At 47.0% G+C, this 27,272-nt stretch overlaps 1 protein-coding gene and 1 long non-coding RNA gene across 2 annotated transcripts; one reads left to right on the top strand and one right to left on the bottom strand.

Moving 5' to 3' along the window:
- The first annotated feature begins 3,714 nt into the window (after positions 1-3,714).
- ACTA2 (actin alpha 2, smooth muscle) lies at positions 3,715-20,514 on the top strand. Its single transcript, XM_008689605.2, has 9 exons — positions 3,715-3,789; positions 7,840-7,994; positions 9,518-9,646; positions 12,231-12,341; positions 14,151-14,235; positions 14,592-14,753; positions 16,187-16,378; positions 17,578-17,759; positions 20,222-20,514. Exons 2-9 carry the CDS (start codon positions 7,866-7,868, stop codon positions 20,363-20,365), a joined length of 1,134 nt encoding a protein of 377 aa, XP_008687827.1. The 5' UTR covers positions 3,715-3,789; positions 7,840-7,865; the 3' UTR covers positions 20,366-20,514.
- On the bottom strand, positions 20,414-23,178 carry LOC103661932. The gene is made up of 2 exons (XR_568331.2): positions 23,095-23,178; positions 20,414-20,669 (listed from the first exon to the last, which is right to left on the bottom strand). It is a non-coding gene; the product is annotated as an uncharacterized LOC103661932 (long non-coding RNA).
- Positions 23,179-27,272: the final 4,094 nt, after the last annotated feature.

Here is a 27,272-nt window from a genome sequence, read left to right as displayed (position 1 = left end):
TCTTCAAATGGGAAAAGGACCCTGTGTCAGCAGGGCCAATGGAATCACAGTGTCCTTTGAAGAGGGAGGTGGGATGGGTAGAGTCAGAAATTGAGATTGTTGGCCTCGAGGACGGAGGGGCCACATGCCAAGGAATGCAGGCCACCCCTGAAAACCAGCCGGCTGAAACAGCTTCTCCCCCCAGAGCGGCCTTGACATTAGCCCCGTGAAACCTCGTGTGGACCTCCGACCTCGGGAACTGGAATATGGTAAATTCTGTTCTTTGAAGCCTGTCGGTTTGTTGTGATTCGTTAAAGCAGCAACAGAAAACGAACACGGCGTGTCACGTTCTTCTGGCCAAGTTTTCCTCTCCGCCTCTGTTGTCTGAGAAAGCATCTTCCTCACCTGCATATCCAGGTTCCTCTTACAGAACATCCGAGGGCAAGGCGGTGTTCCAGACTCCGCTCATTTCCCCCCCACATCTCATGACCGCCTTGTGATATTGTAGGATTATTAACCGGATTTTTCATATAAGAAAGCTAAGGCAGGGGTGCCTGGGTGGCTCAGCTGGTGAAGTGTCTGATGGCTCAGGTCATGATCTCAGGGTCCTGGGATCGAATCCTGCCTGGGGAGCCTGCTTCTCCCTCTCCCTCTACCCCTCCCCTGCTTTTTCTCTCTCTCTCAAATAAAATCAAGAAAGAAAGAAAGAAAGAAAGAAAGAAAGAAAGAAAGAAAGAAAAAAGAAAGAAAGAAAGAAAAAGAAAGCAAGCTAAGGCAGAGAGAGGACACGGGGCTGGTTAACAGTTGATCCAGAACTTGGTGTCTGAACCAAAATCCCTCCAAAAATGTTTGCCTTTGTTTAAAGCCGGGGTGTGAGTGCCGGTCGTCACTGCATTCCTTCCTCGTGCTGGGAATTATTCCTCTCACGTTTAGTGTGCAGAGTGTCTTCTCTTATGGGAGAGTCCTTGGGCTTCTCAGGTTTTGAATGAATGAGAAGACTACTAACATTAAAATCATCTACTGAGAGTTAGCGTAACCCCCAGGTACCAGCCCTTCCACCTCCATCGCGAAGATCCTGCGACGCTCCAGGGAAGAGCCCAGTGGAGCCTGGTGAAGGCCTGCAGGGGAGGTGAGAGGGGCCATGTGCCGTATGGGCACCGTGTGTGTCTGCTCGGGCTGTCTTAAGACGACTCTGCCTTTGGATCAGAGATTTCCAGAACACCCGGAGAATGTCAGAAACGGGAGGCAGGATAGGAGCCTTGCTCTCATTGTGTCTTCTCAGATGAGATGAATTTTATGAGCTGAATAAAATACAAAATAGCCGATGAGTGTGATCAGTCTAGGGAAAGCTAGTCCTACAGCCCAAATGTTCAACAGCCACAGAAAATCATCTTCCTTACCAGAATCCAGATGGTATGGCTGTTTGCCAGGATTGACCTGGTCTAAGTGAAGTCTACAAGGGGACGGGGCTCGAGAATGATCAAGAAATCGTTAACCGATTATTGAGCACTCACTGCTTACTCAGCTCTAGATGGGGCCCCTAAGAGGATGAAACTTGTCCCAGATCTTCAGGGATTGACAATAAATCATCACTGGATAATGTTACCAAGATGGTCTGTGTAATGTTTGCAGAACAGCGTGTCTGGAGGGGATTCTTGACTATGTGCTTAGGGTTTGGAATTTACTTTATGGTTTTCCTGAATTGCAACCAAGTCATCAGACACTTCTGTTTTGCTAATTGGCTCCTCACTCCTTGGATACAGAAGGTATCTGGCCACTTGGCTGGAGATTTCTTCGTGCACACGCACTCACGCGGTGCCGCTTTCTCTCAGTGAAGGCACTTGGATGGGGCATGGAAGTATAAATCTCAAACCCAGACAGTGAGACTGTTTAGTCACTTGCTCAGAAATTTATTTTCGGTTTTAGGTCCTCCCTGGTTAGTATCATAGATGAAGAAAAGAAAGAGAGAGAGAGAGGTTACGGGGGGGGGGGAGAGAGAAGGAAGGAGGAAGGAGGAGGGAAGGGTCCTCCCTGGTTAGTATCATAGATGAAGAAAAGAAAGAGAGAGAGAGAGGTTACGGGGGCGGGGGGAGAGAAGGAAGGAGGAAGGAGGAGGGAAGTGAAGGGGAGAAGGAGGGAGGAGGGAGAAAGGAAAAAAGGGAAAAAACTCGTAAGAAAAACTAAATCTTAAGTCTCCTTGTATGTTTACATCGTAGTCTGGTTATTATCAGGGCTGTGGATGTATACTACTATTATCAAGGAAGAAGTTAATGTAAAAATTAATAAGGTGAATACCACAACTCTTGTCTTTGGTGTTTAAAGGAATATTCACTTTACGAAGTTACCAAGCATGACACAGACACTACCTGAGACGGGAATACGACCTCTAGTCAAATTGCCCTCCAAGCAGGAAAACAAGGAATTTTTGCTTCACATGGTCCCTGGGATTAAAAAACACTGGCTTAGTCCCCCAAACCCAATTTTATGTTATATTGTGAAGTCTTCATATTTGAACATTCACACCGTTGTGTTTTCTGGTTGATTAAAACTAGACCCAGTTGACAGATTCTGAAAAACACAGAGAAACCTGTTATGATTTATGTAGTCTTAAGCCATTTGAAATTTCAAATAATCAACAGTACCATTTCTCCAAGATGAATACACGGGTATGTGCTTGGGTACCACGAATCCAATGTGCCAGACCCGGTAACGTGCGTGAGCAGCTCGCCGCAGCTGTAACACAAGGCCATTCATTCTGGCATTGTTCTCACGTATCAGCAGTCCAGAAATACTCATGATACCCACCAACAAGATTTCTACTGCGAATTTAGTTAGAACCCTGGCTTGACAAATGTCAAACCCTGAAGCTATGCACGGACCCTCGGGAATGAGAACTTAAAGCCAGATTCATGCCTGTTGACTACCTGTCTTTGAGAACTGCCTGGGTCGCCTGTTTCTCTCTGTCACCTGTCATATGGGTCAGCAGGTAGAGAGGGGGGTCCGAGAGAGCCACCCCCCACCCCCTTAGACATGCCTCTTTCTCTCCCAAGTTGCTTCTGTGACAGGGCGCTGTGCGGGCTCTGGTCAAAAGTGGCCCCTCATCGTTCTGCTAAATCACTGTGACATATGGTGGACATTTCCGATGTGCCAAAGGACTAAAGTGGCTAAGGTCATGCTGACTCCCAAGCTCCTCTGGGAAACATGGGCCCGTCAATGCTGTCTACACCTCAATTCTTATGTCCATGAACACCACACATGGACTCGATTTAGAAACACACCATGACGGCCCTTAAATCACGGCACTCGCTCTATTTATGAACAGTTGAAGCAATATCGTCGTTGCAGGCCACCTTTGTAGAAGAAGGTTTTAAAGTCCCTACTTCTTGAGGCCACTCCTCCCCGTGCTCAGTTCACTAGGAGATGCCCTACCCGCCAGCGCAACGGCAGAAATGCACAGCCTGGACCTGCTTCTGCCCCATTGCACCAGCTCAGTGTCTCTGGGCTTCTCAGCAGTGGCTCCGAAGGCTTGGGGTGTTTATCTCCCTCAGGCAGCCGAACTGCCTCCCGTTCTTGAGCAGAGCAGTGGAATGCGGTGGAAGAGACCCAGACCTCCGGCCACCCAGATTAGAGAGTTTTGTGCTGAGGTCCCTATATGGTTGTGTTAGCCTGAACGTTGGGCCCAAGTCTGTCTTTGTTCCTTGTTTGGGAAGCAAGTGGGAGGGAAGCAGGCCAAGGGGCTATATAACCCTTCAGCGTTCAGCTTCCCTGAACACCACCCAGAGCGGAGAAGCCCAGCCGAGCATCGTCAGGGTAAGTGGCACGGACCCAGATCCCAGCAGCTCTGATATTACTCAGCACAACCAGACGTCATCCACGGAGATTTGGCTGGGCTGGTGCACTCTCTGAAATTTCTGAATGAACACTGTAGTAGTGAAATGATTGTAGCTCTTAGCTTCTAATTATCTAACATCAAAAACAAAGCAAAGATGCAGCTGGGTGTGGGGGAGAGGGAACGGAATCTGTGTGTCACCTGCAGAATCTCTTTATACTAAATCAGCAGCCTGGATCTTGCAGGGCATTTCAGAGATGCAGTCTAGCTATTTCCAGGAAATTTATTTATATTTAGACACTGGAAACTCCAGCATTTGTTTGCGGTTAGGTTTGGTGTGGGGATTTCTCACTGGACTGTTTTTGGTGCAGCCAAGGTGCCTGGAAGTGGGTTTTAGAAGTGAACAGAGTCTAGTTGCCTGGTCTTTGGTGTTGACTATGTGTGTGTTTGCATCTGGGATCCTGGGCTCTGATTGGTAGTGTGGTCTGTAGGAAAAGCATGTCTCTTGAGACTGTCCGTGAACTTACGCTTCAGGACGGGCATTACACGGCCCACTGGTCATTTGCAGCAGAGTGCAGCAGGAAACCAACTGACTCTCTGTGAATAAAGAGGGAGGGAGCAGGGCGTGCATCTGACAGCTGCTCCAGTCTCAGCCTATGGCAGGTCTGGTTTGCATTTCTCTCACCCTGGTGAGGCAGGCAGGACTACGGAGCCCAGCCCTGCCACCCCAGGCTGAACTTCAACTTCTCTGTAAATCAGGGCTGGGCTGCTTCAGCCCGGACTGGCGTTTCCACACTGAGATTTTCCTTTCATTTTGTGATCCATGACTAAATATGGTTTGCATTTCAAGAAGGATGAGCTGGGAACTGTAGTGCTCCCTCCTCCCCTCAGCCGCTGCCCCCACCCCGCCCCCACCCCGCCCCCGCCCTGCCACTAACTACTCATTTTTGGCACAAGATGCATGACAGGCAGTTGGAGCAGCCCCCCTGACCAGGGGGCAGTTCCAAAAGCAGACACTCGAGTGTATTTTACCTAATTAGGAAATGCTTTGCTCCAAACCGAGCTGCTCATTCAGGTTATAGATAAGGGTTGTAAATCACCCAGCCTTTCCGGGGACAGAGAGACTTCTTCCCTGATGACAGTGCTCATCCGAGAGATTAGAAAATCCCTTCTGGACATTTTTTGCTGAATAAAAACACATTTATTGAATTTCGAGATTTTTTTTCCTGCATGCTTACTGATGCTGAAAGTCAGCCTCCCTTTCTGCAACATATCCAAACACTCCCCGCCAAGCCCTCCTGGACGCGAAGAGAGTTAGGACATGTGCACTCACGGTGGTCTTCTCCGTCACATTTTCAGAGTGTCCTATTTCCACATAATTCGTCCTGTTTTCAACTCTTTTGGTTTGGAAAGTCTGCTTAGCGCACCCACGGGAGCCTGCGGCTTGGAGCTGGCTGCCCCTCGCACATGCCTCTGACTCTCCCTGCCTGTTCTGTCTTGTCTCCTCTGCATTTCTCACTTCTCCTCCAGCTTCTCACTCTGCGAGGACTGAAGCCAGATCGCACGAGTGCCGAACAGAACCCAGTGTCTGGGAAGGGAAGGGATGGCTGGGGATGGAAANGTCTTCGATCCTCCTTGTTTTCCATTCTTACAAGTGGAATCCACAGGTCCAGGATCTCCATGCTATGCCTGGAGGCAGTATGGAAAGAAAGCAAAGACTAGAAATACAGAGATCCGGATAATGAGGATAATTACATAAGGATACTAGGAATCATATAACTTTAACCTTTATCGAGAACTCATAATGTGTATGCCACTACAAATTATTTTAAATGCTTTTTAAAAAAAATCTACCCCCCCATCATAGGAACTCTATATAGCATGTACTGATATTCTTATTGCTTTACAGAGAAGGAAACTGTGATTTAGGGATGTTAAATGTTTTACAAAGTCACACAGCTTCTAAGGGGTGGAGTCTGGACTCCAACCCAGGCAGTCTGACTGCAGAGTACAAGCCCGTAACAAAACACGCTCTGTCTTCTCCTAACTTTACCAGTGTTGGGATCTTGGACAAGTCACTTCAATTCCTTGAGTCTTAATTTCCTTGTTTGTCAATTGGAGAGAATAACACCTGTTCCAGATTTTAAAATGCATGGTCTCATTTGAGGTTCATGCTCTTTGCAAAGGGTTACACAGCATCTGGAAAGATACAGCACTGATTTCCTGGGAATGATCTGGAAGAACTCCAACAGCAAAGCATTTTGTTTTGTTTTGTTTTGTTTTGTTTCTTTTCTCACACCCCAGAAATTTCCTTAAAGGAATTGCCTTTTATATCTGGGTCTGGGTGTGCAGTGAGTTCACCAACTTAGAAAAATCTTCCTCAGCTTGAAATCTTAAAATCTCAAAGTTGAGCAGAGAACTCTGGGTGTCCCTTTCTTTATGAGATATTTCCACCTAATTCTGCTTGGAAAAATGGAAGAGAATCTAAACTGAAAGTCAAGGGGGTAGCCAAAGGGACCTGATCTCTGATTCAACTCTGCCTCCAATGTCCTGTGTCCCCTTGAGCAAAACACTTCCTCTGGGTTTTCTCATTAATAAAAATGAGGGCATTGAATGAAAATGGTCTCTCTAACAAACCTTCAATTTCCCAAAGCTACAAAGTTACTACTTTCATTCCAAACCTTTCAAATTTGGTGATAGGATCCAAGCGTAAGAGTAGGATATTAAAAATATTGTTTTATTACTAAAAGAATACATGCTCAATTTAGAAAATATGACAGGACCCAGAGAAGATCATTAAACACACCTACAAAATCCACTGCTTCAATATAATACCCATCAACGTCTTGGTAAATACAATTAATCTTTTCTCAATGCATAAAAATACATTTTAAATAGGATTGTACAATGTGATTTTTTCTAATCTATTATTCTTACATGGAATACACTTTTCCCTCTCCTTCAGCTTTCCTAATGGCAGCAGGTGTTCTTCTACCAGACTTGCAATTTATTAGACTGTCCCTCACTTGAATGTTTAGGTTACCTGTGATTTTTGTTTTTTTTTGTTTTTTAAAAGATTTATTTATTTATTTATTCAACAGAGACAGAGACAGCCAGCGAGAGAGGGAACACAAGCAGGGGGAGTGGGAGAGGAAGAAGCAGGCTTATAGCAGAGGAGCCTGGTGTGGGGCTCGATCCCACAATGCCGGGATCACGCCCTGAGCCGAAGGCAGACGCTTAACCGCTGTGCCACCCAGGTGCCCCATCTGTGATTTTTGTTAATGGAGAATAACGGTGGCCCCTACAATTTAAAGCACCTTCTTAGAAAGTTTCAATTGGCTCATGTTTTTCCAAAGGTAAAATAACTGTTCTCAGGACCAAGAAGAGATTTTTCTTTTCAACACTCAACACTTTACATTAAATGTTTTAACATCTCAACATTTCCAAATTTTCCCCTGCTGCCCATCCCTCAAAATTTACCTTGTTAAGAAAATACTTAAACATCATAACCTATCTAGAAAAATGTGTTTGGGTTGATACAGACAGCAAATTCCAGAAACTTCTTTGACATATGACAAGTGACTTGTCTCCCTGAAGATCTGGTCTCACAGTCTGATATTTCCATCTGTGCTCTACAGTTGTTCGTTCATTCACTTGCTTGGTCATTCTTCTTCTCCTCCTCCTTCTTTTTTTTTTAAAGATTTTATTTATTCATTAGAGAGAGAGCACGAGCAGGGGGAGGGGCAGAGGGAGAGGGAGAAGGAGACTCCTGGCTGAACAGGGAGCCCAATGTGGGGTTCGATCCCAGGACCCCGAGATCATGACCTGAGCCAAAGGCATATGCTTTACCGACTGAGCCCCCCAGGCGCCCCTTGCTTGGTCGTTCTTTAGAGAGCTTCTGAGCACACTGTGTTGGAGGCCAGTTGTAGGAACATGGAAGTCTGTACTCTAGGAGGACAGAGTAGGAGTGCTTAGTTAAGGGCCACGATTGCTGGGTGACAGCTGGGTGGGCTTCCTCCCTGTTCCCGTAGGACAGTGTGAAGCAGCTCCAGCCAAAATGTGTGAAGAAGAGGACAGCACTGCCCTGGTGTGTGACAATGGCTCTGGGCTCTGTAAGGCCGGCTTTGCTGGGGACGATGCTCCCAGGGCTGTTTTCCCATCCATCGTGGGACGCCCCAGACATCAGGTGAGCAATATCGTACTATAATTACCTAACTTGATAATTATCGCTACATTGACAATCACATGACAACATATAATACATAAATGCATCAAGATAACAGCTGTGCACCTAAAACTCACACAATGTTGCACATGAAATGTATTCAATAAAAGAAATTCTGACTGGAATAGAGAGAAATGGGGGTATAGATTAGGTCCTTCTAGGTCTGTGTGTCCGTGAGTATCCACAGACTGTCTCTTCCTCTCTGCCCAGAAATTATGTAACCTTGTTAAAAACATACCTCTGATGATTGATGTCTAGGAATAAGTATGAATTTCATATATCACATAGACAGATTTTCTGGTGGGTGTCTATCAGACATAAAGTTAACCTTTTTTCACAATTCCTTTTTGTCTCAATACAATCATTATCATCATCAGAAATACTGTGAGTTACCTAGTAATGCCTACCACAACCAGTCTTTGGAAGGAAACGAAAATGAATGCCTAGGTCACTCACTCTCAAAGATCCTGATATTAGATGAGGGGAGGCTTTGCTACCAGATGTAATTTTACATATTGTAGGGGTCAATGGCATATGCGTGGACAGCCACATGGTAATTTTAGGGGACATTATGTATAAACAAAATGTTGGGGGCAGCCACATGGTAAAAACAGAGAATTTCACCTTAGAAATTCTCCTTCGCATCAGCAATGTAGTTGCTTATTGGGCTCTTGGTTTGGCATATAGTCACAAGAATAAATAATGGCCTCTTCCAATGAATGAAATCTGAAACCTGTCTCTTTGTTGAACTGTGTGGGATGGAAATATTTTGCACAAACCACCATTTACGGCTCTCTAGCAGCCATGACTGTTTGGCAATTCTGAAACAATCATTCCAGTGCCATTAAAAAATCCCAACAAGAATGTCCTTTCTTTTGTTGTTGTTTGTTTAAGCTTCACTTTAATGATTAAGAAAACACTTCTGACTAGTTTAGGTAAATGTCTTAATGTTGATTGGTATGGATTTTTATTTATTAGAAATCAAGCACTGAGTGGTCATTTGTCGATATAATGCTTTTGCTTATAATGGTTAGAAAATATTCACATCTCTTCGGCGGGTGACAACTTTAACAGTGTAGTTCCAAGGATTTATAAGAAGCAAAGTGCCATGTAACTAATATGTGAAGTTTCATACGTTCGTTTAACAGGTAATTACTGAGTGATAAATGCTTGCTGGGCAATCTGTTCTAGTGGCGAAAAAGACAAGGGCAGTCTCTGGCCTAACAGAGCTCGTTAAGAAACAGAGCGGATAAAAAAAAATACAGTGTAAAGTTGCTTCACCCTCTGGGCCCTCTGCTGCTTAGAGACTGATTCAGGGCTGTTGCCATCAACTGAGGGACGTTGTTTACGAGCATAGTGACCGTAGACAGAATGTCAAGTCCTGGCAGCGAACAAGGAACTTCCTATGGCAATGATTTAACTCTTCGTGATTGGAGCATACAAGTTCTGGGGAGGCTGACTCAGGCTGTGCTGAATCTTTGTAGGGAGTGATGGTGGGAATGGGACAAAAGGACAGCTACGTGGGTGACGAAGCACAAAGCAAAAGGGGAATCCTGACCTTGAAGTACCCGATAGAACACGGCATCATCACCAACTGGGACGACATGGAAAAGGTACTGGGAGCTTCTCTGGAGGTCGAGCCTTCAAGAAGCATAATTTCTGTGGCCCTGGTTCAAAACATCTTGCTACTGTTGAAAAAAAAATCCTGAAATGCTTCTTAAAAAAATTATCCCTTGCCTGACAGGGTTTATAAACTAATTAGAGGGAGACTGTTCTGCGGAGAACAGCAGCCCTTTGCCTGTGGTGGGAATTAATAGTCTGTTGTCTCAGTCAGCTGGATTACCTTCCCGGGCCAGCAGCCAGGAGAATGATTCCCCCACCCCCCTTGCTCTCACTGGCAGCCGAAAGGCTGTGCCTCCCAGCGGAGGAGGGAAGCTGGAGCAGCTCTGCCCCACCCACGCCGGAAAGTTCTTCATTCACTCACCCTGAACCTTTTTTTTAAGTGTTTTAGTTTTCACTATAGAAGCGGGAGCCATGACATTGCAAGTTCGGTACATTCCTAATGTTCCCCAGTATATTGAAGCACAAGCAACCGACAAAAATTTTTAAATAAGTATTTTAGAAATTGCCTCTCTTTGTTGCTTTATCTCCCAATTTCATATAAAAGAGCTTATGGGAAGAGTTAAGTCCTAGGATTTTTTTTTTTTCAGATTAAAAGAGAGAGAGAGAGGGCACATGAGGGTGGGGAGGGTAGGAGGGGCAGCGGAGAGAGAGAGTCTAAGCAGGCTCCACACCCAGCGATCTCATGACCCTGAGATCATGACCTGAGCGGAAATCAAGATTCGGATACTTAACCGACTGAGCCACCTAGCCACCCCAAATTCTAGGATTTTAATGTTTGTTATTAGACATCATAGAAACACAAGTGATTGGAGAAAAAGCAGACAGACTAATGAGAAAATGACATTAATTTTTTTTACTGTAGCAAAATATTAGAACACGATATCTGGACTTTTATTTGTCAGCTCCCTACACACACACACACACACACACACACACACACACACACACACACACGCAATCACACCAGTTTAATAGAAAACAGTATTGCTAGAATTTATCAGTAATAGTGCTCAGGACTCTACTTCTCTACAACAATTGCATTTCACTCAGTTTCTTAGTCTGAGATGCCAGATTGGTTCAGGCTGCTGTTTGCACGGAGGAGAAGTTAAAAATAGCAGCAGGAAATGCTCTAAGAGTTTCTCCGTGGGGCCGACAGCATCTCGGAATGCAGGCACCTAGAGAATTGTGATGAATAAAGCATTTCATCATTTCTAAAATTGCAGTTTAATGTGTCTTCTGGAGAGAGATGGGGGGTGGGATGGGGAGAGAGGTTTGCCGGTGGGGGGGGGCTTGTTTTCTCAGTGACGTTTTGGGGTAAACACAGTATCTAATCTGAAGGGCGGGATTTCTTGAGCACTCTGCTACTTTTATTCCATCAAAGGAGTACAACTCTCAAGAGCTTTCTTTCCTTTCTAGAAACCACAACTTTAAAACCAAAGAAACTGGAACAAGATAAAGATTCTTTAAAGTCAATCTAGCTTTTGTCGATTTATAAAAACTTTCGCAGTTTTTGTTTTGTTTCAGCTTTGGATGAATCTAATATTCCTGATGCTAGGGAAGACTTTCCAGGCCCTTAAAAATAATCAGTTTAGCCCTTCTTACAATGGTCTGTTCTTTTTGGCATCGATGATTAAAGAGGCTGCTCAACCATGAAGCGAACACACTCATGCCCAAAGTACACCATGTGGACGCGGTATCGATAGGCAGTACTTTGCTCAAAACAGCTGAAGGCCAACAGTCTGCCCACGAAGGGAAGGCCCGGAGTGTGCCCATGAGGGCAGGCTTCTCCCAGCCCTGGAGAGCAGAGGGGGGACAGAGGGCGTGGAGGCAGAAACAGGGAAACCTGTCCTCCTCTCTCAGCATACGTTGTGGCGGGAAATGTCCCAAAAAGTATTAAAAATGGTAACTAGCTTTCTCAGGCCAGTTTCATGCATCCATTCATGCATTCACTCATTTATCCCTTTACTTGCTAAACTAAACCATTTCCCCAGGAATATTAACTAAAGTGGGAGTAGGGGTAAAGACAGAGTTGGCGCCTGGCTGGCTCAGTTCGAAGAGCATGAGACTCCCGATCGCGGGGTTGTGAGTTCAAACTCCACGTTGGGCATAAAGATTAGTTTAAACAAAAGTATAGTTGAAGAATAATAATAATACTTATTCTGGGCCAGGCACTGGCCTAAAGAGTAACTCTAGGGTTCTCGCCAAGACGTACTAGTTATTTTTATATTACCCATAGTGAGGCGAGCTGGGAAGGGTTAAATTTGCCTTAGCAAGCACAACCAAGGAGTGGTGGAGCTGGGATTTGAACCCAGATTTGACACTAGAGCCTGTGTCCTTAACCGTGATGCCATCCTGCCCCACTGTCCTGGGTTTGGGTTCCTGCTGAGTCACTGTGGGTAAGTTACTCATAGTCTTTGAGCTTCGGTGTCTGTGTCAGAAAAAACGTGGACATTTCATGAGTGCTTGCAGCATACTATTTGGTCCTAGTTTCATTCAGCTCCTTCTGGTCCCTCTCTGGGGGTCTGCAGCCCCCCACAACATCGCCTCATTGTGTTTCTCCTTGGTCCCTGCCAGATCTGGCACCACTCTTTCTACAATGAGCTTCGTGTTGCCCCAGAAGAGCACCCCACTCTGCTGACCGAGGCCCCCCTGAACCCCAAGGCCAACCGGGAGAAAATGACCCAGGTAAAGAGCCACTGCAGGATCCAGCCCCCAGGGTTGGGGGAGAGTCCTGTTTGAAAGGGATGGGGCAGGACAGCAGAGAGGAGGTCCACCCCAGCAGCCCACTCGCAACCAACGACTTGCCAGGAACTTGGGGATCCCCAAGGATGGAAACAGCTTGATGGTCCTCACACCATTACTAGGGGAACTGCCCCTTGACTCCAAAAGCAATTGGAAATTAGCACATGTAACAGAAAAAGTTGGATGTGTTGGGTTAAAAACTTCTAAGAAGAAATCATCTCAAAATGTGGGGTAACATACAGCGGAGAATCTGTCACTTCTCAGCTACGTGAGCTTCACGAATCCACTTCATTTCTTGGATTCCTGGTTTTCTTGTCTATGTGTCGGGAATAAGACTAGTGCTATTATTTTTCAAAGCGTTGATGTGAGGATGAATGAGGCAAAATGCCAAACATGTTTTGTGGTGCCCGATGTAATGAACGTTCAACAAATACTAGAATTTATTGTCATTATTATGAGTTGCCTGAAGCTGAAAGACCTTAGAGTAGGAGAGCATCCATTCCACCAGGTGGACAAGCCTCCCAGTCTGGTTGTGCTCTCCAATAAAAGCATCCAATGTCAGCTCAATGCTTGTTATAGTGAAGCTCTGGGTTAAGCATTTTATGTGCATTGTCTCTTTCAATCTGAACAATGGGAAGCAGGTCATATTCTATAAAGGAAGAGTTATGTAAGTGATTATACAATGATATATCTGATTATATAAATGAGAAATTCAAGGATCGCATAGAAGCGGCCGAGCCTGGAACCGACCTGGGATCTTTGGGGCCTGGAGACCAACAAACGTAAATATGGCATGGCCGATTCCTCAGAAGAGCTCTTGGTGCTTACACCAACACACGCGTGCGGTCATTGTTGGCAGGGGGCGCTTGTGTGCCTGGGAGTCCCTCCATGTGGCGAGGGATGTCATTTCGGATGGGCGCTCTTGTCCCTGGGATGGTGTGGGGACAGAAAAACGGTTGGGAATCACGGTTGTCTAGGAAATGATGTCAGATATTCTGGTGGATAGACCAGGGAGGGTTTGGCGGATGGAGAAGTGGAGGTCCGTGGGCATCTCCATGTGTACAACCTTCTTACGAGTGACCTGCAGCTGCTCTGGTCCTAATCTTGTCCCCAGACTGCACGAGCAGAGACACTGGCATTCATATGGAGCCCCCTGCTACCAGTGGGCATTTCTCATCTTCCAGGATCAAGGTTCCTTCCGTTGAAGCCAAAGTGGCCTCGGATTCTAGGGCTGCCATTGACTCAGCAACTACATGAAAAAGTGGAACAGATGAACAGGACCCTCAGGCAAATCACAGAACTGGGCTCATTCCCAACCGGTCCGAGCTTCTGGTCAAAGGTGTCCTACTGTAGACCAGAGAAGTCCAAGCCCGATTGTCTTCTTTTCTTGGTCTTTTGGCTTTGATATCATTAATACGTCCTAGGCTGCTCACACTGGAGCTCGCCTAGTCCAAACTCCTCTGTTCACGGTTGAGAGACCAGGAGGGAAGCCCACAGTGGTCAGCTGGTAGCCTGGTGAGCTCTCCGAGGTCACATGGGAGCCAGAGCCCTGCATACCCCCACTTGTCACATGTGTGCACCGCCCCTTCCCTTCCCTGCACCCTCAGGTCAGAGTGTCCTCTGCCCAGAGCCGGGCGGGGGGGCGGGGGGGCATCTGTATTCCAAGCCCACCTTCGAGGGGCGCTCTCTTGAACATTCTTGCCGAGACTGGCGGGCAGCATCACTAACTTAGCTCTTTGGTTTGATTTGCAGATTATGTTTGAGACTTTCAACGTGCCAGCTATGTATGTGGCTATCCAGGCTGTGCTGTCCCTCTACGCCTCCGGACGCACGACCGGTAGGGGGGAGCCCTCATTGGGTGCACCGTCCCTGACGGGGTTTGATGGTGGTAAACATGGCCTTTGGATGGACTGGGGGGTCGCTAGAACTGACAGGGCTAATCCCAGCCCCGAAAGCCTTCTTCCCACCTTGGAAAACAAGTCCTCGGGCTCCTATTTCCAGCGAGCCATTTTCTCTGTCTCTCTTCCTGCCCTTTCTCTATCTTCCCCAAGCCCTGTCCTGCTTGTCCTATGCTCTCACGTGCTTTCTCTCCTCTCTTTTGTATCAGAGGCTCAGAACCTCCCCTTCCATTCGGCCATCCAGGGCCCCTGTCCCTGCTGCCGCGGTGATTTCATCGTGCCCATTCGTCCCCAGGTATCGTGCTGGACTCCGGAGACGGGGTCACCCACAACGTGCCCATCTATGAGGGCTATGCGCTGCCGCACGCCATCATGCGTCTGGACCTGGCCGGCCGCGACCTCACCGACTACCTCATGAAGATCCTGACTGAGCGCGGCTACTCCTTCGTGACGACCGGTGAGGGGCGCGGGAGTGAGGCCGGGGGCGAAGGGGCCGCGTCTCCTTCAGAGTGACGTCCAGGACCCTGGTGACCATCAGGGAAACGATGGGAGGGGACCGTGCAGGTGGCAAGGCCTGACTCCAATGCCCAGTGCGAAGCATGGCCTTTCTCGCTCTAAGTCGTGAAACGGTTTCCTTGAGAAGGACAGTGAGAACCTCTAGGAGAAGAGCTAAGCTGGGCTGTGTCACTTGGACATTTTTTCACCTCCTCTGTTCAGAAGTAGATCATTGAATGGGCAGATACAGGGGACAGCATCGGGCAGCGTTTGCTGGGCTCAGTGGTTGGCACTCCTGGATACACCAGGGGAGAGCCCGGGTCCCGGTCCTGCCACTCACCAGCCAGGTGACCCGACTTCAGCAAACCACGGTCTCCTCACCCTCCCGTGATTGTCGTATCGAACGACCCTGAGCATGTGGAATTCCCAGCACTGAGTAATTCCATATTTCAAAGTCAGTAAGTCAATAATTGTTAGTTAGTATAAAGACCAACCCAGCAGGAAGCTTTTCCTGCGTCTTTGGCCCCCAAGCTGGTGCCGCCCGGCTGTGACCTCAAGAGGCAACCTCAGATGGCGCTGGACACGTTGGGGCGTCCTCAGTGTCCCAGCCCTGGCTGCCTACCCTCCCCTCATCAATCTGGTGTTGTCCACACGTTTCCGTGTCTGGACACACCTGAGGTTTATTACAGACTCCGAGCTTGAGCCCTGTGGGTGTTAAAGTTTCTTTTGGGGGTAGGGAGTTGAATTCATTCCTATGTTCCTCTTCTGCTCCTCACAAAAGAACCCCAGAAGATCTCCAAAAGGCTCCAGGGGCCTAGGTGGAGTAAATAGCTCAGAAGGTCAGAGGGCAGGAGTCTGAAAGATACTGCCTGCTCGCTTCTTCCTCTTTGACTGTGCATAACTGAGCCTCCCCGGCCTGCCTTCTTCTGGAAGGTAATGAATATGCCAGTGGTGTGAACTGGGACCTGCCCGGGCCAGGCAACATGGGTCTCTGGAGCGTTTTGAAAACCGTGGGGGCCTCAAAGCATAAGACTTCCTGGTCCACTGAAAATCCAATATAACAAACTATTGTAAGACAATCATAACAGAGAGTGACTAGTTAATTCTGGGAGGAAAAAAAACCCCAAATGTAACGTACAAAAGGATGTCCTGCTCTGTGCCTTTTCTAGCTCCTTTTCTTCCTGTTATGCGTTTTCCAGACCACATTTTTGAGGAGCCTACCCCTCTGCTAGGGACAGAAGTGGGTCCCTCGAGGACCTGTAGTTTAATTGCCATCACGGATTTTGGGTTGCAGAATATCGAATACACACGTTTTTAAAGGAACCCTTATTGGAGGAGAAACTGAAGTGAGGCGGGTGGATTTCTACACAAACCCTCATGTTTGTATCTCGGCAGCTGAGCGGGAGATTGTCCGGGACATCAAGGAGAAGCTGTGCTACGTGGCTCTGGACTTTGAAAACGAGATGGCCACAGCTGCGTCGTCCTCCTCCCTTGAGAAGAGCTACGAGCTGCCCGATGGGCAGGTGATCACCATTGGGAACGAGCGCTTCCGCTGCCCAGAGACCCTGTTCCAGCCCTCCTTCATCGGTAGGCTTCAGCATCCCATCCCTGGGCAGGGGGGAGCACCCTAGCCCCCCGAATCCAGCCAGTCCCTGGCTCTCAGCATCTTTCTGCATGTGGGGACGGGGACCAGGGGCCACAAGACCAAATGTATTTCTAGTGTCAGATTTTTAGGGAGAGCAGAAGGAGGTCAGGAAAGGAGTTTTCTTTCTGAGCAAACACGGTCTATGCTGTAGTCAAGCCAAAAGCATCCTTGCTGTGGGGAGTATGGGGGAAAAAATCAGATATTGCCTGTGATGAGGCCACAGTGGAGCCATGGATGGATGGGAAGGATGTGATGAATGCCAAGACTTCAGGAGGACTGCTGGGCTGGCGGGGGCGGGGTGAGAAAAATGAAAGAGCTTATTCCTACATTAGCATTGACCTTGGACAAAGGTTAGCATAGTTGTTTACAGAGGGTGGGCTCTGAGAGGGGTAAGCCCAGGCTTGAGTCTCAGTTCTACTGTCATGATCTTGGGAAGGTCACTCAAGGTCCCCAGGCCTCCGTGTCCTCGTGTATAAAGTGAGGGTTGTGAGGGTACCGGCATCACAGGGTCGTTCTAAGAAGTATGACAGATACGCATGGGATACTTAACCCAGCGCCTGACCAAAACAAGCACTCGGTAACGATTAGATATTGTTAATAATGATTAACTAGGTATTATTACTATTACATTCTGGCACCACAAATCATGAAGGGCCACCTGGAGGTTCTTTTCAAAAGACACACATCAGAAATTTTTAAAAGTGCAGGCAAAAAAACAAAAAACCAAAACCAAACTATTATCAAAATTGAAGGGAAAGGAGACTTTGTCCAAATCGGGTGAAGGACCCTCCTGGTAATTCGGTGCCCTTTAGCTTTGAGGGGCGTGAGCAAGGGAGCAGGCAGAGACTTGGGGTGGCCCTGAGCTATGGCTGCACGCTGGCTCCGCACGGGACCTTCTGCACTTACTTGAACCGCACATAGCGGTGAGTCTGTTAACTATCAGCGATGTAATGTTGTAGCCCTCGTTCCCCTGGAGGGACCACATTAGGCTTCCTCTCTAGGCAAGAGGGTGGTCCCTACACCGCGGTGCCTGCCTAGCTTCAGTCCAGCGTAAGACCCTCCAGCAGCTCACGCAGCTCTTCCAGGTCTGACCTGGGTTTTGCCCACCACCCAAGGATCATGGCCCATGCCTCCTTTGCAGGGATGGAGTCTGCTGGCATCCATGAAACCACCTACAACAGCATCATGAAGTGTGACATTGACATCAGGAAGGATCTCTATGCCAACAATGTCCTCTCCGGGGGCACCACCATGTACCCCGGCATTGCTGACCGCATGCAGAAGGAGATCACCGCGCTGGCGCCCAGCACCATGAAGATCAAGGTACGGTTCAAGGTCAGGTGTCATGGCGATGCTGCCGGCTATGACACCAACCCCATCACCAGACGTGACGGGCTCTTCAGGGGCCATGTCTTCCTCACATGTGCTTGTGGTTTCCCAGGCTAAGCAGTGAGTACACGTCCACAAGTTCCACCCCTTACAGGTTAGAAGTCAGCCCAGTTCATCAGAGAAGCTCAATTATTCTGCACAAAATTTAATCTGTACTTATCCTTGTCCATCAGCTACTTTCAGGAGTGAAGTTCAACTGAGCTCCCCATGTGTGCATATCCCTTTATTTTTCTATTGATTTATAACCCACATGTAACACTATATTAGTTTCAGGTGTATAACATAGATCAGTATTTGCATATATTGTGAAACGATCCCCACAGTAAGTCTAGATGATTTCTGTCATATCCCTTGAAAATATACATTGTGTCATTTTGCCCCATCACAGAAATAGTGCATCTCACACATAGAATGTTACAAAAAATTGGATGAGCCGGACATATTTCCAAAGAGGTTTAAATGTGGTAGATTCTATACCTTGTACTCTTTTTTCCACTGCCAAAAGTGATCACAGCTCAGTGGCCAAGAATGAGTTGTATCTTCGGCTCTCCGTCTGGCTCTCCTTTTTGATCTCGATGCTCAGAAGCACAGAATCCCTCCAGGATGACCCACCTCAGTCCCCGAGCCACCAAAGACCCTTATATTATGCGTTTTGAGTCCCAGTCGCGGGAGCTCAGAGATTAAATAAAGAGGGTTCTTTGGAGGCAAACTTACATGTACCTGGTGACTTCTCAAAGGCTGTTACCGCGCTCGGAAATGAGAAGCCACGCTGGGACTCTCTGACCCATGTCCCAGGGAGCGGAAGAAAGGGCACTCCGCATGCAGATCACACACCTGCGAGAAGTATTCAAACACGGTCTCTGTTATTTGCACTCCCTTGTCAGTTTTTGAAAAGGGTTTGCAGATAACAGAAAGAGAGCCAGACCGGAGCTCTCTGCGATGTGCAGGCTCTGAAAGACTGCATGGTGAGAGGAGAGACTCTTTCCTGACGTTGATGTTTCTTGGATGCTCCTCTGATTGGCTGTCTTCCCCTCTTCCTCCCACACCACCAGCTCAGGGCTCACTGACAAAGTCCGCCTAGGTGGGGGTGTATTACAGACCGTGGCAGCCAGAGCCGGCCGGTTCCTGCTTCCCCAAACCTGGCTTCTTGAATAACACGAATATGGAACGTGGGGCTCCAGTGTGGGGAGAGAAAACCCGTTAAAAGACCTGGGGCCGTAAGGTGATGACTTTAGGGACAACTGACACTGGATGGTGGGGTTATAGGTACCACCTTTCTGTCCGTCTAAAATTACCCCCAAATGAAAAGGTTGCTTCTAAAACAGAACAAAACAAAACAAAACCACACCTAGGAGAGGTCCAGGTTTGAATATCGGGTCTGACAGGTGTGCAACCAGTGTGACCTAACGTCAGGTACTTAAACCTCTCACAGGCTCTGTTTCCCCATGTGTAACATGGTGCTAATTCAACACTCTCTACACTGGTCTGAATACGTGTAAAACGCTTAGCATCGTGTAGGCACATAGTAGGTGCTCAGTAAATATTAGCTACGTGTATGAAAAATAAATGTTCAAACAGAGCTAGGGGGATAAACAGAAATTAAACCTTTCCACCGTGGTTTCAGAAATACCTTGTCCTTTTGCCCAAGTGTCGATATTTGTCTCTACCCAAGTATCCAAGTCGGGAGTGGGGTTGGGAATTGTTCATCTATAGTTATGTTTTGGGGTTCCTGCAGGTAGATGGGACCCCTGGCTTGAGTCACCGCTCTCTGCGTCTAAACCGTTCATTTGTTTAAGGAACATTAGCATGCCCTGCCTGTCAGGCCTGGGTAGCAGGGAGAGCCACTGGGACCTACCCCAGGGAAATAAACGGTCATCCCACAGGGGACCCTGAGCCCCCTAGGTGAAACAGTGCAGCTCGGTGGACTTAAACAGGTGGAAGGAGACTCCTAGAGACAGTTCCAGCAAACCAAAGCCCCTCATGGAGGACACCGGTGTTTGTCTTCACAGAAAATATATGTGTTTTGCTGAGCTCTGAGACACAGTTTATGGAAATCAGAGACATCATCCGGGCTCTTGAGCAGAGGCCAGACGGGATGCGGGGCTCACTTCCGTCCTTTGTTGAGCAGACCAACGCCATCAGAGTCGTCAGAGGTGTTTCAGAATAGATGCTGTAACGGAAGCCAGGGAAACAAAGGTGCTCCTTGGAGAGTCTCTAAATTCACTCGTCGCCTCCCTTGGCTTAGGGTCCGGATGGGGTTAGGGCCAGGCATCTGAGAGCAAGACTGTCCCTGTTGTCCACTGAGCTCAGCAAGGTCCACCCAGTCTGGACCCTGGGGGAATGCCAGGCCCCGTCCTAGCGTGCTAACGGCCCTTCTTTCTCATTCTGGCCAACAGATCATTGCCCCTCCGGAGCGCAAGTACTCTGTCTGGATCGGAGGCTCCATCCTGGCCTCTCTGTCCACCTTCCAGCAAATGTGGATCAGCAAACAGGAATACGATGAGGCGGGGCCATCCATTGTCCACCGCAAATGCTTCTAAAACACTTACTGCTCTCTGTCTGTCTCTGGCACACAACTGTGAATGTTATGTGGAGTAACGCCTTCAATTCTTTTCCGAATCATTCCTAGCCAAAGCTCTGACTTGTTACCTATGTGTTTTTTAATAAATCTGAAATATGTTACTGGGAACCTGCAGCCTTAGCCAGGCACCCGGCGACGCACCTGTTTCTGTAGGTGGACCCGTGGCTCCCCCTCGTGGTGGATCCTGGGACATGATACGGCTAGGAGGGGCTCGCTCACACTAACCTGGGACATTCCGACTAAATGCTGTCGGCAGAAAGAATCTGAAAATACATGGGAGGTAAATGGAAACGTGGATGAAAGTGTATCAATAGGATAAGCCACCCTGACTTCACCACTTGCTGGGTCATCACATTACTTTGCTGTCTTATAACCTCAGTACTGGGAGGCTGATGTGCGAAAACAGAACAACTCTGTATTATACACGCACAGGTGTATAATTATAATATATATGAAACATATGAAACAGTAAGTATACAGATTTTCCTCAACTTGCGATGGGCTTACATCCCACCAAACCCAACCTGAGTTGGAAATATTGCAAGTCGAAATGCATTTAACGCACCTAAGTACGGAACATGAGCCCAGCCGACCTCAAATGTGCTTAGAATACTGACAGTTGCCTCCATTTGGGCGAAACCATTTAACACAAAGCCTATTTTATAAAAAACAAGCAAACAAACAAAAATACAAGTGCTGGATATCTCATGTAGTTTATGAAATACTGTAAAGTGAAAGATGACTGCATGGGTCCAAAATTGCGGGAAGTATGTGTGTCGTTGACCCTGGGAGCTGTGTTTGCTGCTCCAGCCCAGCCTCAGGGGAGGGTACCTACCACCCAACGCTAGCCTGGGGAAAGATCGAAATTCAAATTCCAAGTACAGTTGCTACCGAATGCCTTTTGCTTTCACACCCTCATAAAGTCAAAAAATCTTAAGTTGAACCATTATAAAAGCTGGGTAGGTGTATTGGGAGAAAGTATGACCTTAAGTCTTTCAGGGGAAACAGATTCTTAAAAGAACAAGAAATGCTCCAAACTCTCACTATCCATCTAGATCGTCGGTTTCCCTTCTCCTGATCGATATCTGTCCAAATAAGATGTTACAGATACATTCACACAAGAAGGGATGGGAGAGTTAACAAGTCTCTCCAAGTCCCGCCGGTGTCCGTCATCACACAAAGGGTTTAATGCATCTCCTCCCTCATGTGTTCTTCACAACGAGGCGGGCACAATATTATTACTGTGTCCATTTCACAGATGAAGAAACAGAAATTGTTCCCTTGATACCATTATGCAGAGGAGCCATCAACTTCAACTTCTCTTTGAGCCATTTGGCCTGGGAGGTACAAAGAGGCAGAGAAACACCTTCCCTCCTCATAAGGGCCTTCGTCTCAAAGCGCTTTTCTGCCCAGGCTGTTCAGGGCCCTCTGCAGCCCCCAGCTGGGCACCACGTTTCCCTTGTGCGGGAAGTCTGAGCGGGGCTCAGCAACCACTGGCTGTCCGTCCAGTGAGGGGTCTCTGCTCAGGGCAGCAACTCACTGCAGAGATTTACCCAAGACGTAACGCCTGTTTGGCCCAGAAAATCCAGGCTCTCCCTGGTCTTCTCTGGCCCTGTGGCTTGAGCTAATTAATATTAATACTACATACCAAACCCTATATATTAGGACCTCATTTTATCCAATGACAACCCTATGGAGTTGGTATTCTTACTGCCTTTTGATAGAAGGAGGAACTGAGACTCTGAGTGGTCCTGCCCCTGGCAGAGAACAACTTGACCTTGGTTCCAAGCCCAACTCTTAGCCCTTAGGCCAGCAAGTCTCAAGGCACAGGTCACACAGGTCAACTTCACTGGGGGCTCATTATAAGTGGGTAGATTCCTGGGTCATAATCCAAAGCCTGCTGACCTAGACTCTCTGGAGCTGAGGCTGGGAGCCCGAGTTTTAATCAGATTTCTCTGATGATTCCTTTGCACATCAAAATTTGAGAACCGCTGTAATGTGTCATGATTGAGGGAAATTTCCCAGTTGCAGGTTTCCGCTTACCAGTCAAGGGCGCTCCGTACCTACTAGAACTTAAAGTTGGGCGTTAGTGCACAGGTAATTATAGCCAGATGGCTCTTGTAATTCAGGCAAAAATCCCCAACGGCTCCCACCCTCACTACAGGGTTTGCATAGAGTAAAACAAATCTGCTGCATGGCTGTACCTCACATCTACCACCGGAGCACGGGAACTCTCGATAAGGGAATGAGGCCTGGAACCATCCAAGAACCTGAAAACGCCAGTGCCAGAGGCAGCAATCAGGAGAACCAGAACCCCTCACTAAATGGGCATGCGTGAACTGTTCCTCCCTTGTGAGCACCCAGCTTTGGTGCCTCAGCACCTTTGCCCAGTCTCAGGTTAGTTCCTCCTCCCTTTGATTCCACAAGATGCCCGGTGACCTTGAAGGGCTGGACGGGTGGCAGAGTCCTGTGGATGAGCCTCCTATGAATCTCGAGGAGATAAAACCAGCAACGTATTTGGCTGCCTCCTGAATCCCCTTTCCTCCCTTAGCAATAGGGAACCAGACTCAAACCCACTCAAATTTCCCCATGACAGGCTTCTGCAAAACCCCCCAAAAGATGACACAGGTTTCTAGGAACATTGATTCACACTTTTGCTATGAACAGATGAGTGGGAGTGTTACTCACTTATTTTTTGGAACCAAGTAAGTCTTTGTTGTCAGCGTGGTGTCATTCATGCAGCCAGGCTGAGCCTGAGTCTCTTGAAGAGAATTCCGAATACAGAACAGCCTGGGGAAGGTTTCCCGATTGCAGTGGGGGAGGAGGCCGTCTGAGCCAACACACATGGTTCCACCAGCAGCCATTGCTGCAGCGAAGCTTATTCAAAAAGATACGGAGAAGAGGAGAAGGAGGAAGAGGAAGGGGAGGAGGAAGAGGAAGTGGAGGAGGAAGAGAAAGAGGAGGAGAAGAAAATGACCCAGCCCTAGATGTGGCCGTTGCACGTCAGAGTATGAAAACCAGATGCACAAGTCCTGTTCATTTCCGGGAGACCCCAGTTAGTTCAAGGGCTGCGTGAAGAGCACCTGCTTTCAGCTAGGACTGGGATAGGTGGGAACCATACAGAGAACAGGCCTGGCTCTGCTCAGATGGAACTTCTGGTCTAGTGAGGAAGACGGACATCCCACAGGTAGCTAGGGTGCACTGTGAGGATCACAAAAGTGGAAATATGGATATGGGGGATGGGCTCGTACAGCCAGAGGCTCCGGGGAACCTCCTCCCCCCGAGGTGGTAGTGCTTACGAGAAACTTAGTAAGAGTTAACCAGGAAAACAGGGTGGGAGAGCTGAGGGGGTGAGGCTGGGGAAGGGGAAGTAGGGTGTAGGTGGCCCGAGTTCTTGGCAGAGGCCGAGATGGGACAGTGCACCCCTATGTGGAACTGAAAAGAGAACCCCAAAGAATCAAACCACACATAGACTTCAGAAGTTTGACTATGACTTGACTGATTTTCCTTTTTTTTTTTTTTTTAAGATTTCATTTATTCGACAGAGATAGAGACAGCCAGCGAGAGAGGGAACACAAGCAGAGGGAGTGGGAGAGGAAGAAGCAGGCTCATAGCGGAGGAGCCTGATGTGGGGCTCGATCCCAGAACGCTGGGATCACACCCTGAGCCGAAGGCAGACGCTTAACGACTGAGCCACCCAGGCGCCCCTTGACTGATTTTCCAAAGCAGAGTTTATAACATTTTCTCTGTGAAACCTCAGTCTTGAAATCAGACAGCAATTATAAGCCATGAAGGCCGTTTTGAGTGAGAAATTTGGTATTGGATTCATTTGCCATTCACGGGGGCTTCATCTGGTGGGTTAAATTCTTCATCTCATTTTCAGAAACATAACCAGGAAGTAAACATCCAGGCACTGCCATCTTGCTAATTCGTTCCTGATGCTATCGCTCTTCTAGAATGTTCTTGTAATCACTCCATGCCCCCTTGGAAGTCTGAAGGAAATATAAATGATTACGGTTTGCCTGGTGCTTTTGTAACATTTGCTATCTTTAAGAAAACTGATGAGGACACAGGCTTTTACACCGTGTAGTTAATGACAGTTTCTCAGAGGCTGAAACTCAGATGTCCCTTTGAGAAAAGTCTGTGGCACTCTAGACCCACCCAATCCAAAGATGGTATGTTCGTATTCTTCGTAGGTCATGTCTCTTTCTTTCCCAACAAATTTGGTTTTGAAGCGTATTCCTCTGTCCTATCATTGGGTTGACCCTTTCCTCCCCTCTGCATATGCTACAACCTGGAACCCTTTAAGAAACGGCCTAAAATCATCCAACATCAGATCTTCCTCTGCAAAAGAGCATCACCTGTCCACACAAAAATACATGAAGCAGGTGAATTCCATCCTTCCAATTGAGAACTAGCCCTTGTTCTTAAAAAAAGGAAAAGTTTGTGATTTCAGATGGACGTCCCCAGGTCTTCTCCCGTGTGAATACATAAACTACTGAGTTTCATGCAAAGAAAAGTAATATTTAGGTGCCATTGGTATGGCTCTTGTTGGTTGTTTTCTCCTGCATTTCTAAGATTTTTTTATTTATTTGTCTGAGAGAGAGAGAGAGAGAGCACAAGCAGAGGGGAGGAGCAGAGGGAGAGGGAGAAGCAGACTCCCCACCAAGCAGGGATCCCAACATGGGGCTTGACCCCAGGACCCCGAGATCACAACCTGAGCTAAAGGCAGACACTCAACTGACTGAGCTACCCAAATGCCTCTCTCTCCTGTCTTTCTAATCCTACCCGGTCAAAAGAGTCAATTGTCCTTGATAAAATAAAATTCTTCTTCTAAACATATTCTAGTGAGCTCAATAAGTGCCTGGGGCTGGGTGTCCCACAATAATAAGCGTGTGATGACTTCTTCTTCTAAACATATTCTAGTGAGCTCAATAAGTGCCTGGGGCTGGGTGTCCCACAATAATAAGCGTGTGATGACAGTTCTAGAAGCCTCAGGCATCTTCAACATCAGCTTGGATTTTATTATTGAAATTTGACTTTGGGGCACCCGCCTGGCTCAAAGAGAGAGAAACTCTTGATCTCGGGGTGATGGGTTTGAGCCCCGAACATCGGATGTAAAGATTACTTAAATAAATATTTTTATAAAAATTTTGACTTTAGGGGCACCTGTGTGGCTCAGACAGTTAAGCTTCTGCCTTCGGCTTGGGTCATGATCTCCAGGTCCTGGTTTCGAGCCCTGTGTTAGGCTCCCAGCTAAGCGGGGAGTCTGCTTCTCCCTCTCCCTCTGCCTCTCCCCCTCTCTGTATCTCTCTGTCTCAAATGAATAAATAAAATCTTAAAATATATATTTTTTACTTTAAAAGAATTAAGTTAATAATGTACTGCTCTGTCAGAACCACTATGAGATACTACAAAAACACATGTACTACGATGGCTATCACACAAAATAAAAATGTGTTGGCAAAGATGTGGAGAAATTGGAATCCTTGTACATTGCTGGCAGGAATGTAAAATGGTTCAGCTTCTACGGAAAACAGTTTGGCAGTCCCTCAAAAAGTTAAACATAGAATTACCATATGACCCTGCTATTCTACTCCTATGAATATACCCCCAAACAATGAAAACAGATACTCAAAAAGTACATCTACGCACATGTTCGAAGAAGCACTATTCACGATAGCCAAAAGGCAGACACATTCCAAACATCCATCACCGGATGAATGGACGAACGTAGGTGGCATATCCAGTCAATGGAATATTAGTCAGCCAGGAAAAAGGAAGGAAGTACTGATACACGGTACAATGTGATGAGCTTTCACAATGTTAAGGTGAAAGAAACCAGACCCTAAAGTTCACACATTGTATGATTTCAATTATATGAAATAGCCAGAATAGATAAATTTACAAAGACAACGCAAATTGGTGGTTGCCGGAAGCCAGAGGGAAGGAAATGGGGAGCAGCAGCTTAGTGGGTGAGGAGTTTCACTTCGGACTGACGCCAATGTTTTGGAACTAGTCAGACGTAGTGGTTGAAGATACTACATACGGACTGAGTGTCACTGAATTGTTCACTTCAAAATGTTACTTTTACGTTGCATGAATTTTACCTCAACAAATAGTTTTTTAAAAACAGGGAAAAATTATAATGCATTGCCTTGCAAAAAAAAAAAACCCAAAAACTTCAGTAAGTACAAAATTTTATTGCTGCAAGGAACCTGCGAAATCAATAATTCATACACCTCATTTCTGGAGATGAGAAAACCTTGCCTGAACTCAGGATTAGAGCAAATGTCTTCTAGTTGTTTTGTTTTCTCTTGTCCATCAGTCTTTTGGTGAGAAAAAACCTTATGAAACTTACTTTTTTGAACAGTCTGTCAATGTTTTTCTCTCTTGGAATAACTGCACAGAAGAATTTTAAACATCCTCTTGAGACTCAAGAATATAGTGTCACCACTCAATTCACTGGTACATTGGGGACCCCTGGAGACCATGACTAAGTTGAATAAACCACTTTCACGGTCAAGGTGGCTGTGAAGGTTATCCTCCCTGATGGTTGGGAAAAAATTATCGCTGTGGTTTTAGAATGTCTTTTGGTCTAGACAATGCCCAAGGTATTTACTTTAAACAAATTCAGTACGGCAGTCTACAACACTCCTACCCACCCCCCCTTCCTCAGGGTCCTTCCCTGTCACTCTGTTTTCTCTTCCTCACCCTCCACACTGCTCCAACTGCCCCCTGCATTCTGGCTATTTTCCTCTCTAGGTAATGTTCTTTCCCCTGGATTTTCATCATTTTACCCATTTCTCTAGCTCCTCTCTGATTATTCAAACATATACAGGAATATGGATTTTATTAAATTTGTT

This window comes from Ursus maritimus, unplaced genomic scaffold (genome assembly GCF_017311325.1).
Source record: "Ursus maritimus isolate PB19 unplaced genomic scaffold, ASM1731132v1 scaffold_7, whole genome shotgun sequence".
NCBI classification, from domain to species: Eukaryota; Metazoa; Chordata; class Mammalia; order Carnivora; family Ursidae; genus Ursus; species Ursus maritimus.
Note: the sequence above shows the minus strand (reverse complement) of the source record. Positions and strands in the feature narration are given on the sequence as shown.

What these genes read in the sequence shown, in the direction of transcription:
- ACTA2 (XM_008689605.2), top strand. Translation starts at nt 7,866, where the DNA reads ATGTGTGAAGAAGAGGACAGCACTGCCCTGGTGTGTGACAATGGCTCT. An exon ending in ACTGGGACGACATGGAAAAG is followed by an intron (nt 9,647 to 12,230) that starts GTACTGGGAGCT and finishes GGTCCCTGCCAG; the next exon opens with ATCTGGCACCACTCTTTCTA. An exon ending in ACCGGGAGAAAATGACCCAG is followed by an intron (nt 12,342 to 14,150) that starts GTAAAGAGCCAC and finishes TTTGATTTGCAG; the next exon opens with ATTATGTTTGAGACTTTCAA.